At 46.3% G+C, this 16,144-nt stretch overlaps 1 protein-coding gene across 1 annotated transcript in view; it reads right to left on the bottom strand.

The window, feature by feature from the left end:
- Nucleotides 1-16,144, bottom strand: part of akap12b (A kinase (PRKA) anchor protein 12b) — a 58,604-nt gene that overhangs the window by 15,546 nt on the left and 26,914 nt on the right. Inside the window, exon 2 of the mRNA XM_071413098.1 lies at nucleotides 15,032-15,137. Within this exon, the coding sequence (XP_071269199.1) occupies nucleotides 15,032-15,137 (106 nt within the window). The remainder of the gene's footprint in view (nucleotides 1-15,031; nucleotides 15,138-16,144) is intronic.

Here is a 16,144-nt window from a genome sequence, read left to right as displayed (position 1 = left end):
AGTTTCTCTGTATTGAAAGGACATCTGGGCTCGGTGAACATACTTTCATTGTAATGAATCATCTCCAATTGAACTCCCTGTTACAGAATTAGCAGTAAATTGTACATACAACTCCAGAGAACCTGTGTCCTCCATAATAAAAGGTTTCTTCGAATCAGTCTTTAAATAAAGCTTTAGAAAATAATGCTAAATCCAATGGTAGAGATCAATGGACCTGTTATGCTTGACTTGGCATGGATTGTATTTCACTAAGCAAAATTCCAGTCAACAAGTTAGTCTTACTAAATAAGTTAGCAACTCTGTTCGCGACTCAGTTGGCTGTTTGGATGTAAAGAAATATACGGTGTGTGTTAAAGTTGTGTTTCTGTTCATATTGAACAGTTGTTAAGTATGTAGCCGACCCAGACCGGTAGAAAGTGTTAGCCATGTGAAGAGGCCAGGGGTTGATGGGGTGTGATGGGGTGGTCCTTTGTCCAGTCCCAAATCTCTTTCAGACACCCTGAAAGTGCTCCATTTCTGGGAGCAAAGAGAACCATTCTCCATCTCCTTTCTGACATCTCTCTCTTTGGACACTTTACCATGACCCCTTTTTAGGTCTAGGGACAGGCCAGTTTACAGCCAGTACAGACGGGTAACAGGGTCCATAATACTATTACAGTAGGGGGGGTCAGACACATTCCTGGGTCATTCTCTCTCTACTCTCTGCTTTCTGTGCCTGAGTTAGAGATTGAGAGGGGGAGGTAAGGGCAAGGAAAGAGGAGGTTAGAGGGAGAGAGACGTAGGTTAGAGGGAGAGAGGGGGAGGTTAGAGGGAGAGAAGGGGAGGTTATAGGGAGAGAGGGGGAGGAAAGGGGAGAGAGGGGAGGTTAGAGGGAGAAAGGGGGAGGTTAGAGGGAGAGAGGGGGAGGTTAGAGGGAGAGAGGGGGATGTTAGGGGGAGATAGGGGGAGGTTATAGGGAGAGAGGGGGAGTTTAGAGGGAGAGAGGGGAAGTTTAGAGGGAGAGGGGGGAGGAGAGAGAGGGAGTTTAGAGGGAGAGAGGGGGAAGTTAGAGGGAGAGAGGGGGAGGTTAGGGGGAGAGAGCTGGAGGTTAGAGGGAGAAACGACGAGGTTAGGGGGAGAGGGGGGAGGTTAGAGGGAGAGACGGGGAGTTTAGAGAGAGAAAAGGGGGAGGTTATAGGGAGAGAGGGGGAGTTTAGAGGGAGAGAGGGGAAGTTTAGAGGGAGAGGGGGGAGGAGAGAGAGGGAGTTTAGAGGGAGAGAGGGGGAAGTTAGAGGGAGAGAGGGGGAGGTTAGGGGGAGAGAGCTGGAGGTTAGAGGGAGAAACGACGAGGTTAGAGGGAGAGAGGGGGAGGTTAGGGGTAGAGGGGGAGTTTAGAGAGAGAAAAGGGGGAGGTTAGAGGGAGAGAGGGGGATTTTAGAGGGAGAGAGGGAGAGGTTAGAGGGAGAGACGGCAAGGTTAGGGGGAGAGAGGGGGAGGTAAAGGGGAGAGAGGGGAGGTTAGAGGGAGAAAGGGGGAGGTTAGAGGGAGAGAGGGGGAGGTTAGAGGGAGAGAGGGGGATGTTAGGGGGAGATATGGGGAGGTTATAGGGAGAGAGGGGGAGTTTAGAGGGAGAGAGGGGAAGTTTAGAGGGAGAGGGGGGAGGAGAGAGAGGGAGTTTAGAGGGAGAGAGGGGGAAGTTAGAGGGAGAGAGGGGGAGGTTAGGGGGAGAGAGCTGGAGGTTAGAGGGAGAAACGACGAGGTTAGGGGGAGAGGGGGGAGGTTAGAGGGAGAGACGGGGAGTTTAGAGAGAGAAAAGGGGGAGGTTAGAGGGAGAGAGGGGGATTTTAGAGGGAGAGAGGGAGAGGTTAGAGGGAGAGACGGCAAGGTTAGGAAGAGAGAGGGGGAGGTAAAGGGGAGAGAGGGGAGGTTAGAGGGAGAAAGGGGGAGGTTAGAGGGAGAGAGGGGGAGGTTAGAGGGAGAGAGGGGAAGTTTAGAGGGAGAGGGAGGAGGAGAGAGAGGGAGTTTAGAGGGAGAGAGGGGGAAGTTAGAGGGAGAGAGGGGGAGTTTAGGGGGAGAGAGCTGGAGGTTAGAGGGAGAAACGACGAGGTTAGGGGGAGAGGGGGAGGTTAGGGGTAGAGGGGGAGGTTAGAGGGAGAGAGGGGGATAGAGGGAGAGAGGGGGATAGAGGGGGATGTTAGAGGGAGAGAGGGGGATAGAGGGAGAGAGGGGGATAGAGGGGGATGTTAGAGGGAGAGAGGGGGATAGAGGGGGATGTTAGAGGGAGAGAGGGGGAGGTTAGAGGGAGAGAGGGGGATAGAGGGGGATGTTAGAGGGAGAGAGGGGGAGGTTAGAGGGAGAGAGGGGGCGGTCTTTAAAACAAAAGTGTGCCTTCCTCTGAAATACCACCGCCTGGTATTGAGATCCTGGATGGTAGGGGGCTCAGCCCCAGTGATGTACTTACTACCCTCTATAGCGCCTTGTGGTCGGGTACCTTGCAGTTGCCGTACCCAGCGCTGATGCAGCCAGTCAAGATGCTCTCAATAGTGCAGCTGTAGAACTTTATGAGGATCTGAGGGTCTATGACGACTCTTTTCAGCCTCCTGAGGGAGAAGAGGCGCTGTCGTGCCCTCTTCACAATTGTGTGGGTGTGTGTTAACCATGTTAATTCCTTAGTGATGTGGACACCGAGGAACTTGAAACTCTCGACCCGCTCCAGTACAGTCCCGTCGATGTGGATGGGGGTGTGCTCGCCCCTCCGTTTCCTGTAGTCCACGATCAGTTCCTTTGCCTTGCTGACGTTGAAGGGAGAGGTTGTTGTCCTGGCATCGCACTGCCAGGTCTCTGACCTCCTCCCTTTAGGCTGCCTCGTCTTCGTCAGTGATCAGTCCTACCACCGTCGTGTTGTCAGCAAACTTAATGATGGTGTTGGAGTTGTGCTTGGCCACGCAGTAGTGGGTGAACAGGGAGTACAGCTGGGGTCTAATCACACACCCCTGAGGGCCCCCCCCGTGTTGATGGGCAGCGTGGCAGATGTGTTCTTGCCTACCCTCACAGCCTGGGGGTTGCCTGTCAGTTAAATCAGATTCTTGATATGCCACATCTGTCAGGTGGATGGATTATCTTGGCAAAGGAGAAATGCTCACTAACAGGGATGCAAACATTTTTCACAAATCATCTTTTTGTGCAAATGGAACATTTCTGGGACCTTGTATTTCAGCTCATGAAACATGGGACCAACACTTGACATGTTGCCTTTATATTTTTGTTCAGTATAGTATGTGGGTACTTACTGTATTAAGTTAATGGCAACATCACACAAGCCTGGACTCTGGCGTTGTACCTTGATTCAGACCTGGGTACGTTCCTGGATCCAACAAACCAGCAAGCCTGTTGTGTTTATATTTTTGTTCAGTGTGTATATATACACTGCTCAAAAAAATAAAGGGAACACTAAAATAACACATCCTAGATCTGAATGAATTAAATATTCTTATTAAATACTTTTTTCTTTACATAGTTGAATGTGCTGACAACAAAATCACACAAAAATTATCAATGGAAATCAAATTTATCAACCCATGGAGGTCTGGATTTGGAGTCACACTCAAAATTAAAGTGGAAAACCACACTACAGGCTGATCCAACTTTGATGTAATGTCCTTAAAACAAGTCAAAATGAGGCACAGTAGTGTGTGTGGCCTCCACGTGCCTGTATGACCTCCCTACAACGCCTGGGCATGCTCCTGATGGGTTGGCGGGGATCTCCTCCCAGACCTGGACTAAAGCATCCGCCAACTCCTGGACAGTCTGTGGTGCAACATGGCGTTGGTGGATGGAGCGAGACATGATGTCCCAGATGTGCTCAATTGGATTCAGGTCTAAGGAACGGGCGGGCCAGTCCATAGCATCAATACCTTCCTCTTGCAGGAACTGCTGACACACTCCAGCCACATGAGGTCTAGCATTGTCTTGCATTAGGAGGAACCCAGGGCCAACCGCTCCAGCATATGGTCTCACAAGGGGTCTGAGGATCTCATCTCGGTACCTAATGGCAGTCAGGCTAACTCTGGCGAGCACATGGAGGGCTGTGCGGCCCCCCAAAGAAATGCCACCCCACACCATGACTGACCCACCGCCAAACCGGTCATGCTGGAGGATGTTGCAGGCAGCAGAACGTTCTCCACGGCGTCTCCAGACTGTCACGTCTGTCACATGTGCTCAGTGTGAACCTGCTTTCATCTGTGAAGAGCACAGGGCGCCAGTGGCGAATTTGCCAATCTTGGTGTTCTCTGTCAAATGCCAAACATCCTGCAAGGTGTTGGGCTGTAAGCACAACCCCCACCTGTGGACGTCGAGCCCTCATACCACCCTCATGGAGTCTGTTTCTGACCGTTTTAGCAGACACATGCACATTTGTGGCCTGCTGGAGGTCATTTTGCAGGGCTCTGGCAGTGCTCCTCCTGCTCCTCCTTGCACAAAGGCGGAGGTAGCGGTCCTGCTGCTGGGTTGTTGCCCTCCTACGGCCTCCTCCACGTCTCCTGATGTACTGGCCTGTCTCCTGGTAGCGCCTCCATGCTCTGGACACTACGCTGACAGACACAGCAAACCTTCTTGCCACAGCTCGCATTGATGTGCCATCCTGGATGAGCTGCACTACCTGAGCCACTTGTGTGGGTTGTAGACTCCGTCTCATGCTACCACTAGAGTGAAAGCACCGCCAGCATTCAAAAGTGACCAAAACATCAGCCAGGAAGCATAGGAACTGAGAAGTGGTCTGTGGTCACCACCTGCAGAACCACTCCTTTATTGGGGGTGTTTTGCTAATTGCCTATAATTCCTACCTGTTGTCTATTCCATTTGCACAACAGCATGTGAAATGTATTGTCAATCAGTGTTGCTTCCTAAGTGGACAGTTTGATTTCACAGAAGTGTGATTGACTTGGAGTTACATTGTGTTGTTTAAGTGTTCCCTTTATTTTTTTGAGCAGTGTATATATATATCTATATATATATATAAATATATATACACTACATGACCAAAAGTATGTGGACACTTGCTCATCCCGTAGTCTGGCTTTTTTAATGGCGGTTTTGGAGCAGTGGCTTCTTCCTTGCTGAGCGGCCTTTCAGGTTATGTCAATATAGGACTCGTTTTACTGTGGATATAGATACTTTTGTACCTGTTTCCTCCAGAATCTTCACACGGTCCTTTGCTGTTGTTCTGGGATTGATTTGCACTTTTCGCACAAAAGTACGTTCATCTCTAGGAGACAGAACGCGTCTCCTTCCTGAGCAGTTTGACGGCTGCGTGGTCCCATGGTGTTTATATTTGCGTACTATTGTTTGTACAGATGAACGTGGTACCTTCAGGCATTTGGAAATTGCTCCCAAGGATGAACCATTGTGGAGGTCTACAATTATTTTTCTGAGGTCTTGGCTGATTTCTTTTGATTTTCCCATGATGTCAAGCAAAGAGGCACTAAGTTTGAAGGTAAACCTTGAAATACATCCACAGGTACACCACCAATTGACTCAAATGATGTCAATTAGCCTATCAGAAGCTTCTAAAGCCATGGCATCATTATCTGGAATTTTCCAAGCTGTTTAAAGACACAGTGAACTTAGTGTATGTACATTTCTGACCCCCTGGAATTGTGATACAGTGAATTATAAGTGAAATCATCTGTCTGTAAACAAGTGTTGGAAAAATTACTTGTGTCATGCACAAAGTAGATGTCCTAACCGACTTGCCAAAACTATAGTTTGATGAGTTTTAATGAGTTTTAATGACTCCAACCTAAGTGTATGTAAACTTCCCACTTCAACTGTATATTCATGTCCTCGTTTAGCCACGACTCTGAGAAACATAGGATATTATAGTTTTTCAGGTCCTGTTGACAGGATAGTCTTGAACGGAGCTCCTCCAGTTTGTTCTCCAGTAACTACACGATCGTCAACAGAACAGAGGGCAATGGCGGTCTATTTGTTCGCTGACATCTTGTCAAAATGCCGCTCGCCTGCCTCTCTTCCTCTTTCGAGTCCCGGAGATCAGGGCCTGAACTGGAGTAAGCAGATTGTCCAGAGAAGAAATGTTCATCCAAAATTCGAGGTTAGTGAACGTTGTTCTGATGTCCAGAAGCTGTTTTCTGTCATAGGAAATGATGTCGGAGACATGAAGTTAAAAAAAACTGTAAGATCAGAGTAACAAAACACAAAAAATAGCCGAACTGGTCAGGAGCCTGTAAGCCAGCTGCTATCCACTGAAGCACCATGTTAAATCAGCTTAGGGCTAGGGATGGTGGGTGGATAAGCTGCCCTGATGATGGGACAGATGAGAGAGGAGGGGTTAGGGAGACGAAGAAGGGCTGGGGGGTCTGAGAATGACTGGGGGGCCAATAGCCACGAGTGATGACTTCACTATATCTTAAAATGTCTAGAGGTCTCCAAAGGATTTAAGCACAACGTCACACACAGGAAACAATACTGTGCAGCCGTATTCATTGACCTGGCCAAGGCTTTTGACTCTGTCAATCACCACATCCTCATTGGCAGACTCGACAGCCTTGGTTTCTCTAATGATTGCCTCGCCTGGTTCACCAACTACTTCTCTGATCGAGTTCAGTGTGTCAAATCGGAGGGTCTGTTGTCCGGGCCTCTGGCAGTCTCTATGGGGGTGCCACAGGGTTCAATTCTTGGACCGACTCTCTTCTCTGTTTACATCAATGATGTCGCTCTTGCTGCTGGTGATTCTCTGATCCACCTCTACGCAGACGACACTATTCTGTATACTTCTGGCCCTTCTTTTGACACTGTGTTAACAACCCTCCAGGCGAGCTTCAATGCCATACAACTCTCCTTCCGTGGCCTCCAACTGCTCTTAAATACAAGTAAAACCAAATGCATGCTCTTCAACCGATCGCTGCCTGCTCCTGCCCGCCTGTCCAACATCACTACTTTGGACGGCTCTGACTTAGAATATGTGGACAACTACAAATACCTAGGTGTCTGGTTAGACTGTAAACTCTCCTTCCAGACCCACATCAAACATCTCCAATCCAAAGTCAAATCTAGAATTGGCTTCCTATTCCGCAACAAAGCATCCTTTACTCATGCTGCCAAACATACCCTTGTAAAACTGACCATCCTACCAATCCTCGACTTCGGTGATGTCATTTACAAAATAGCCTCCAAAACCCTACTCAATAAATTGGATGCAGTCTATCACAGTGCCATCCGTTTTGTCACCAAAGCCCCATATACTACCCACCACTGCGACCTGTACACTCTCGTTGGCTGGCCCTCGCTTCATACTCGTCGCCAAACCCACTGGTTCCAGGTCATCTACAAGACCCTGCTAGGTAAAGTCCCCCCTTATCTCAGCTCGCTGGTCACCATAGCAGCACCTACCTGTAGCACGCGCTCCAGCAGGTATATCTCTCTAGTCACCCCCAAAACCAATTCTTCCTTTGGACGCCTCTCCTTCCAGTTCTCAGCTGCCAATGACTGGAACGAACTACAAAAATCTCTGAAACTGGAAACACCTATCTCCCTCACTAGCTTTAAGCACCAGCTGTCAGAGCAGCTCATAGATTACTGCACCTGTACATAACCCATCTACAATTTAGCCCAAACAACTACCTCTTTACCTACTGTATTATTTATTAATTTATTTTGCTCCTTTGCACCCCATTATTTCTGTCTCTACTTTGCACTTTCTTCCACTGCAAACCAACCATTCCAGTGTTTTTTTAGTTTTTATTTTACTTGCTGTGTTGTACTCACTTCGCCTCCATGGCCTTTTTATATTTTTATTTATTTATACATATATTTGTTTGCCTTCACCTCCCTTATCTCACCTCACTTGCTCACATTGTATATAGACTTATTTTTTTTCACTGTATTATTGACTATATGTTTGTTTTACTCCATGTGTAACTATGTGTTGTTGTATGTGTCGAACTGCTTTGCTTTATCTTGGCCAGGTCGCAATTGTAAATGAGAACGTGTTCTCAATTTGCCTACCTGGTTAAATAAAGGTTAAATAAAATTAAAAAAAACATTCCAAAAGATTCTTCCTCTATTTACATGTCCTTACCTTGCCGCCCACGGAATCCAGGCGTGGGCCTCTATATCTAAGCATTCTAGAACTGCCTTAATGTTGCTGGACACCAGGAAGAGCAGCTGCTGCCTTTGGGATTCTTAATAAATACTAATACAAATGTTCTGTGACAAATGACTGTGTAAAATGTACTGTGTAGATAAAGGGGTAATTCAGTTAAAGTCTGCCCCTATGAACTCTGGGCATTTAAGAGCTGAAATGTTTGGACCCTGTATTCCCTAATAGTTTCCTTTGGACTCACTGGCTTTCTGTAGTGTTGTAAGTCCTCTTCATAGCGGACATCTGTGGATACAGTGTTTGTGCATACAATAGCACACAAACCAACACTGAATATTCATCCAAAATCATGCGTACAAACAGATGTTGGTGGAACAAAAGCCACTTAACTGAGAAGAAAAAAAATTCTCACAAAAATGAGTTCCATCAATTGGAAAATAAGTGAAACAAACTGGCAAAATAACAACAGGAAAAGGCTGGAGGCTGGCTTGCATGATTGCTGCTATGTTAGCTAGTCTAGTGTACAGAGAGTTTGGAGGGAGCAGGGGTTGTATTGGCAGAGGAGAAGCATTGCTAAAGCAAAGGCCGAGGGGAGAGGTCCCTTCCAGAGGGGTGATGGAACGTTCTGGCAACGCTACTAACGTCCTTCCCACAGCACAGCAGAGCAGCCGTTCCAGGCCATGCCTGACTGAGTCAATCCAGCTTGGAGGGGAACTACAGTTACACACACACGCACACGCACACGCACACACACACACACACACACACACACACACACACACACACACACACACACACACACACACACACACACACTCATTTTCACTCTCTCTGTCACCCCTTCTTTTATCTATCTATCCATCTCTCTCTCACTCTTTCTTTCTCTACCTATCTCCCTTTCTCTCTCTTCCTTTCTCTCTCTTCCTTTCTCTCTCTCTCTCTCTCTCTCTCTCTCTCTCTCTCTCTCTCTCTCTCTCTCTCTCTCTCTCTCTCTCTCTCTCTCTCTCTCTCTCTCTCGCTCTCTTTCTTTCTTTCGTGCTACCACTCTCTCACTGTTCCATGCATTTTTTAGCACCATTGGTTCGGATGCAGCTCTAACTGTTCTGGTGTGATGTAAGGGTGTGTGTGGCGGGGGGGGGGGGGGGGGTCTATGGGACAAACAATGATTCATAACTCGGGACCCTCCCATGATACCGTTGTGTGGTGTGTAGGGGTGTGGCGGATTTGTCCCTCTCTCTCCTTCTTCCCTTGTCTCTCTGTCTCTCTTTCTCTCTAGATCTCTCTCTTGGTCTCTCTCTTTCTCCTAGAGAGCTATTTTGGCCTAGTCCTCCATAGCTCCATGTAATATTTACTTAGTTCCTTTCTCTGTAATCCTCTGAGGTAAACGTTGTGTCACAAAACCAGGACTCTACAAATGTCCTTCTGCTGTGACTTATCAAACTATTAGTCAAGTCACAGTCACCTTCTGTACATTGGTCTGAAGGCCTCCATCCATAGCCAATGTTAGGTCTGTCCAAGTGAAGACCTCCCATAAATGGCGGTGAGGTCAAGCCTTACTACAGGAAGGATGAATCTGGCCCCATACACGCTCCCCTCTTCCGTTCCTCTCCCTTTGTCTTTCCTCTGAGACATGAAAGTGTAAGGGACTAGAGAGAGGTTGCAAGCAGTCACAGTGACCACTGTTTGAGTTGAGCTGGGTTTCAACTGTCTCTGTCATGATCAGTTTTGGGGCAGGTAACTCTACAACTTCAGTGTGTGGGTACAAGAGATATGCTAACAAAAGCATCACTTCATATTTTCTTTGCTTGGTGCTGATCAATAAACTGGTATGAGCTGGTATGTGTTATTATGGTTTGTGCTGGTCTATATACTAGTTTAGATGTATGCTGCTGGTCTGTATTAGGCTGCTCCGATTACATTGTAAATAGCCTAGTTTGGTCAGACAGAGTGTGTGGGGTCTGTAAAGAGTAGAGTCGGTCTCCTATGATGTGATGTGTGGAGCTGGGGTGTTCTCTCTGATGTTGTGTTATCACAGGAATGCCTGCTTCTGTTTCCCTCAAACCTTCTGCTATTTTATCAGCTCCCGGTGAAGGTAAACCAGTGCTGCAAGGCCTCCCTCCCTCCATTACATCCTCCCTCCCTTCCTTCCTCTCTCCCTTCCTCCCTTTCTCTAGACTAGGTAGCAGCTTTTGTGTAAGACAGGAAAAATAGAGAAGGATCGATTAAATAACAAGCAAAGAATTGATATACTGCTAGTCCTACCACAGAGACTACAGACTATCCTCTCCTGCTACCATAGAGACTACAGACTATCCTCTCCTGCTACCATAGAGACTACAGACTATCCTCTCCTGCTACCACAGAGACTACAGACTATCCTCTCCTGCTACCATAGAGACTACAAACTATCCTCTCCTGCTACCACAGAGACTACATACTATCCTCTCCTGCTACCACAGAGACTACACACTATCCTCTCCTGCTACCACAGAGACGACAGACTATCCTCTCCTGCTACCACAGAGACTACAGACTATCCTCTCCTGCTACCACAGAGACTACAGACTATCCTCTCCTGCTACCACAGAGACTACACACTATCCTCTCCTGCTACCACAGAGACAACATACTATCCTCTCCTGCTACCACAGAGACAACAGAATATCCTCTCCTACTACAACAGAGACTACAGATTATCCTCTCCTGCTACCATAGAGACTACAGACTATCCTCTCCTACTACCACAGAGACTACAGACTATCCTCTCCTACTACCACAGATACTACAGAATATCCTCTCCTACTACCACAGAGATGACAGACTATCCTCTCCTGCTACCACAGAGACTACATACTATCATCTCCTGCTACCACAGAGACTACAGACTATCCTCTCCTACTACCACAGAGACTACAGACTATCCTCTCCTGCTACCACAGAGACTACACACTATCCTCTCCTGCTACCATAGAGACTACAGACTATCCTCTCCTACTACAACAGAGACTACAGACTATCCTCTCCTGCTACCACAGAGACTACAGACTATCCTCTCCTGCTACCACAGAGACTACAGACTATCCTCTCCTACTACCACAGAGACGACAGACTATCCTCTCCTACTACCACAGAGACGACAGACTATCCTCTCCTGCTACCACAGAGACTACAGACTATCCTCTCCTGCTACCACAGAGACTACATACTATCCTCTCCTGCTACCACAGAGACTACACACTATCCTCTCCTGCTACCACAGAGACGACATACTATCCTCTCCTGCTACCACAGAGACAACAGAATATCCTCTCCTACTACAACAGAGACTACAGATTATCCTCTCCTGCTACCATAGAGACTACAGACTATCCTCTCCTACTACCACAGAGACTACAGACTATCCTCTCCTACTACCACAGATACTACAGAATATCCTCTCCTACTACCACAGAGATGACAGACTATCCTCTCCTGCTACCACAGAGACTACATACTATCATCTCCTGCTACCACAGAGACTACAGACTATCCTCTCCTACTACCACAGAGACTACAGACTATCCTCTCCTGCTACAACAGAGACTACATACTATCATCTCCTGCTACCACAGAGACTACATACTATCATCTCCTGCTACCACAGAGACTACAGACTATCCTCTCCTACTACCACAGAGACTACAGACTATCCTCTCCTACTACCACAGAGACTACAGACTATCTTCTCCTGCTACCATGGAGTAGACATTCAGACTTCAAAGGTCCTCCCTCCCGCCTGGTGCAGTACAGCAGATAAACCCACATATATCTATGTATCGTTACAAGCAGAGCTATCTATTACACTTTTCACATAGGATTTACGGTATGTTGCCTGTTAAAAAACACTGGGCAATGTTTATATGACCCCTTTTCAAGCAGGCTCAATTTGACCACATTCTTGCCGGCATAAGCCTTTTCTACCTCCCGTGCACATGCTGGCAAGTTAAAGAGTGGGAGTACATGTGTGTCGATGTGGGTGGGCATCTATTTCAGTAAATTCATTGAATATACACCATCACAAAGAAATACTTGTTTTATTTGTTTAGGCAGGTCCTAAGAAACATTATAAGACTAATCAAATGTATTTTCAAAAGAACAGAATATAATATTTTGAGTTGAATTATGTTAGGCTACTGGTCTGTGCAGCCTAGGCTACATGGTTGCTCCATGCAAATGAAATATAGTTTGTTATTTTGTTCATTAAACAGACAAGACCCACATTTCCCTGCCCTGATCACAGTCAACACACACACACAGTATTTTAAGAATACAATTAAATATTACAGAATAAAATAGAAATAATATTTTTTCCACACAACTTGAGTGACACTCCTGTCATAGTGCTTATAAATGAGCCAACGAGACTAAAGTTGATCATGAACAGTGCTCAACATTTCACCCGCCTAACTGTAACCAAATATCCAAATGGAGATTCAGTGAAAACAAGGATCTGACATTGATTGATTTATCAAGACGAGTTTCCACATGCAAAGCAGCGCGATGGCGCTGTCCCAATCAAAACTGTGCTATAATTATCATGTAGTTGACAACAAACCGGTAGGCTATCGCTTCAAATAACTTTGGGAGTGTCAGTAAGCAATCATTTGATACATGCCTTTAATTACATTAGCCTACTTCATTGAAATATTTCCGTCATTCAGTGATAATCATTTCCGCAGGAAATATTTACGGATCCATCCAGATGTGGTTAAGCTCTTGATGTGTCACGTTCCTGACCTTATTTCCTTTGTTTAGTCTTTGTTTAGTTGGTCAGGACGTGAGCTGGGTGGGCATTCTATGTTTTGTGTTTCTATGTTGGGTTTGTTGTTTGGCCTAATATGGTTCTCAATCAGAGGCAGGTGTTTGTCATTGTCTCTGATTGGGAACCATATTAAGGTTGCCTGTTTTCACTGTTTGTTTGTGGGTGATTGTTTCCTGTCTTTGTGTTTCTCTGCACCAGCTAGGACTGTTTCGGTTTTCACATTTATTGTTTTGTTACTTGTAGTGTTCACGTTGTTATCTTTATTAAATTATGTTGAACACTAGCCGCGCTACGTTTTGGTCCTCCTCTCCTTCATCCCAGGAAGAAAGCCGTTACATGATGGTTGCTAGGCAGCGCCCATTACAGGCTGTTACCATCATCATGGCAGTTCTAAACTTTGCCAGGCAAATCACTTGGCAACATTACTTTGCATAGCCCACCACTATGCATGCACTGTTTTCTTAAGAGCAGTATGGCTACGTTTCATACTAAGCCCTAGGCAGAACTTTACCGCATTCATGACTACCTCAGTTAGTGGAAATAAAAGTACAGGCTTTGGTATGAGCAATACCTTTCAGATATAAGAAAAGGCGGCAAAAAGTTGGAGCCATGGTCAAATTGGCAGCAAAACGTCTTGGTATGTAAGGGGTATATCACTACATACAGGAGGTGTGTGGGCCTGAAGGGCCACAGGCTGTATCATTTCAGCCAAATGTTTTAAAGCAGAGGTGTCAAACAAATTTTGCCCCAGGGGATTCGTTCGTTCTTCAACGAGGTCCAGAGTGACGTATGATTTTTTTGTACAATTCTTAGCAGTCAATTCTAGATTTTTTTCCTAACCAGATCCGGCCCACAGGCCGTATGTTTGACACTCTTGTTATATGTTTAAGAGGATTCCTTCAATCTTCATCATGGTTGAAGACACATTTAATATATACTTATTACTTATGAGAAACCTATCAAAGTAACTTACGGAAAATGTATATTTTCCATTGTGAATGTTTTCACCTCAACCCTCCTCATTTCCACAGGACTATCTACAGAATTAAATTAGATTTCAGTACATTCATATAGAATAGGGCTCATCTCATCAAATCATTCTCTACGTACATACCATATCTCTCTGTTCTGAGGGGTATTCGGTTACTCTGTAAACGTACAGAATCGCTTCATTAAATAGGTTATTAAACAGGCTTTTTGACGGTGTGGTATGTGACATATCTGTCTGTTTAAAGTAGTATAGAGTTACTCCTTCCCCTGGCTGAACAGAGTTATTAAACGGTGCGGGTCCCTTTGTGCCGAGCCAGGTCACGGCCTGCTAAATATTTAGGTAGGGAAGACGTGCTCCTGCAGCCCTCCCAGATAGAGGGAGACCACGTAGGAACATTAAAGTAAATAAACAAACACACACAGAGGGAGACGGCGAACCAGAGCAGGACGGCGGAGAGTTTAGGCTTGTTTCCATGACAACGCTGGGAAAATTAATCTGATATCGATGGAAAAACATGGCCCCCAACCCAATGATGTTTGGTCAGTTACTGATTATGTAGATTTTATTTATTTATTATGCATTCCGCACTCCTGTATGTCTCCTCCCTATCTTCCAGATGCCAACCACAGAAACTCAGCTTTGAGAGCGAGGAATTCTACCTGGCTTTAGTTTTAAGACCCCACAGACAAATTACTGTTAGGCTACTTTAAGTGGATAGGCATGTCTGCACACAGTCTTACATTGGATTACCTAGAACAACTCCTCGGAGCCTCCATGCAGTCCAGATGTGTGTTGCGTATGTTGGATATGTGAGTGTGTGAGCAACCTGTTACAATAAGAGACTGCGTAGGTGTCCCTTCAGTGTTGACAGAGAGATTAGTGAAGGATCAAGAGGCTCTCAGGAGGACATAGCTGTAGGGCCAGAGGCTGAACATGGGTGGCAGGGTGTTTTTGTGTCAGTCAGGGGCCATACCACACATTCTCTCTCTCCCTCTCACGCACACACACACACACACAAGCACAAACACGCACCCCCACCCATCTGCACATCGAAAGCACACAGACACTCCATACATAAACACTAGTTCACAGACAAAAACACAATCACATAGATAGATAGTGAATATACAACTGTCTCTCTTACCTTCCTCTGTTAGCGTGTTGTCCTCTGAGTGGCCATGGAGCTCTGTCTGCTCGTCTACCTTCCCAATCAAACTGGAGATGGAGATCTGTCCATTCGTCTGCTGGAGCTGATGAGGAGAGAGAGTGCATGAAAGAGAGAGAGAGTGCATGAGAGAGAGAGAGAGAGAGACAGAGAGAGAGAGATAGAGAGACAGAGAGTGACAGAGTGACAGAGAGAGAGAGAGAGAGAGAGAGAGAGAGAGAGAGAGAGAGAGAGAGAGAGAGAGAGAGAGAGAGAGAGAGAGAGGAAACATTACACTGTTAGATAGCTCCAACAATAATACACTATAGCAGAGATACTAATCAGTAACAAAACACAGTCTCCCACACTATTCAATCCAATCATTGTCATGTCAAGACAGCAGCCAAACCATAAAAAGGTTTTTCCTCCATTCAACTAATGGCACATCATGTCAAATTCATAACAGAGTAGCTACAGTACACGCCTTCCCACATCTGTTTCATGCTACTACGCTAACAAGATACACGGGCAGACAGACACACTATCTCTTTCTGCCCTCATCACGGCATCAGAGTCCCAACAGATCTTTGGCAGCGGGCTGCAGCTGGGGATGGTGCTAGGGTTGGGGCTGGGGCTGTGGATACTTTAATACAGTCTTTCCCTATGGAGACCTTGATATAACTAATGGAGCCCTGAGTCAGTGTCCCATTCCCAACGGCTGAGACTTCTCCAGGAAAACCCTGAAAGACGATCTGTTATAGAACTAGACAGAAAGGCTGAGAAAAGAGAAAGAGAGTGAGAGAGGGAGAGAGAGAGAGGGAGAGGGAGAGAGAGAGAGAGAGAGAGAGAGGGGGAGAGGGAGAGAGGGAGAGAGAGAGGGAGAGAGAGAGGGGGAGAGAGAGAGAGGGAGAGAGAGAGGGATAGTGAGAGAGAGAGAGGGGGGGGTGAGAGAGAGAGAGAGGGCCATCACAAACAGCTCTTTCTTACAAGCTGATGTAAGTTGGCCACAACAAAGAGAAGATGAGAAAAAAGAGAGAAAGGAAGAGCAACAGGACGAGAAGGAGAATGAGATAAAGAGAGGAAAATAGGGAGAAGGGAGGTGAGAGAGCCAGA

This window comes from Salvelinus alpinus, chromosome 8 (genome assembly GCF_045679555.1).
Source record: "Salvelinus alpinus chromosome 8, SLU_Salpinus.1, whole genome shotgun sequence".
Classification (NCBI taxonomy): domain Eukaryota; kingdom Metazoa; phylum Chordata; class Actinopteri; order Salmoniformes; family Salmonidae; genus Salvelinus; species Salvelinus alpinus.
This window is presented reverse-complemented; position numbering and strand designations above follow the sequence as displayed.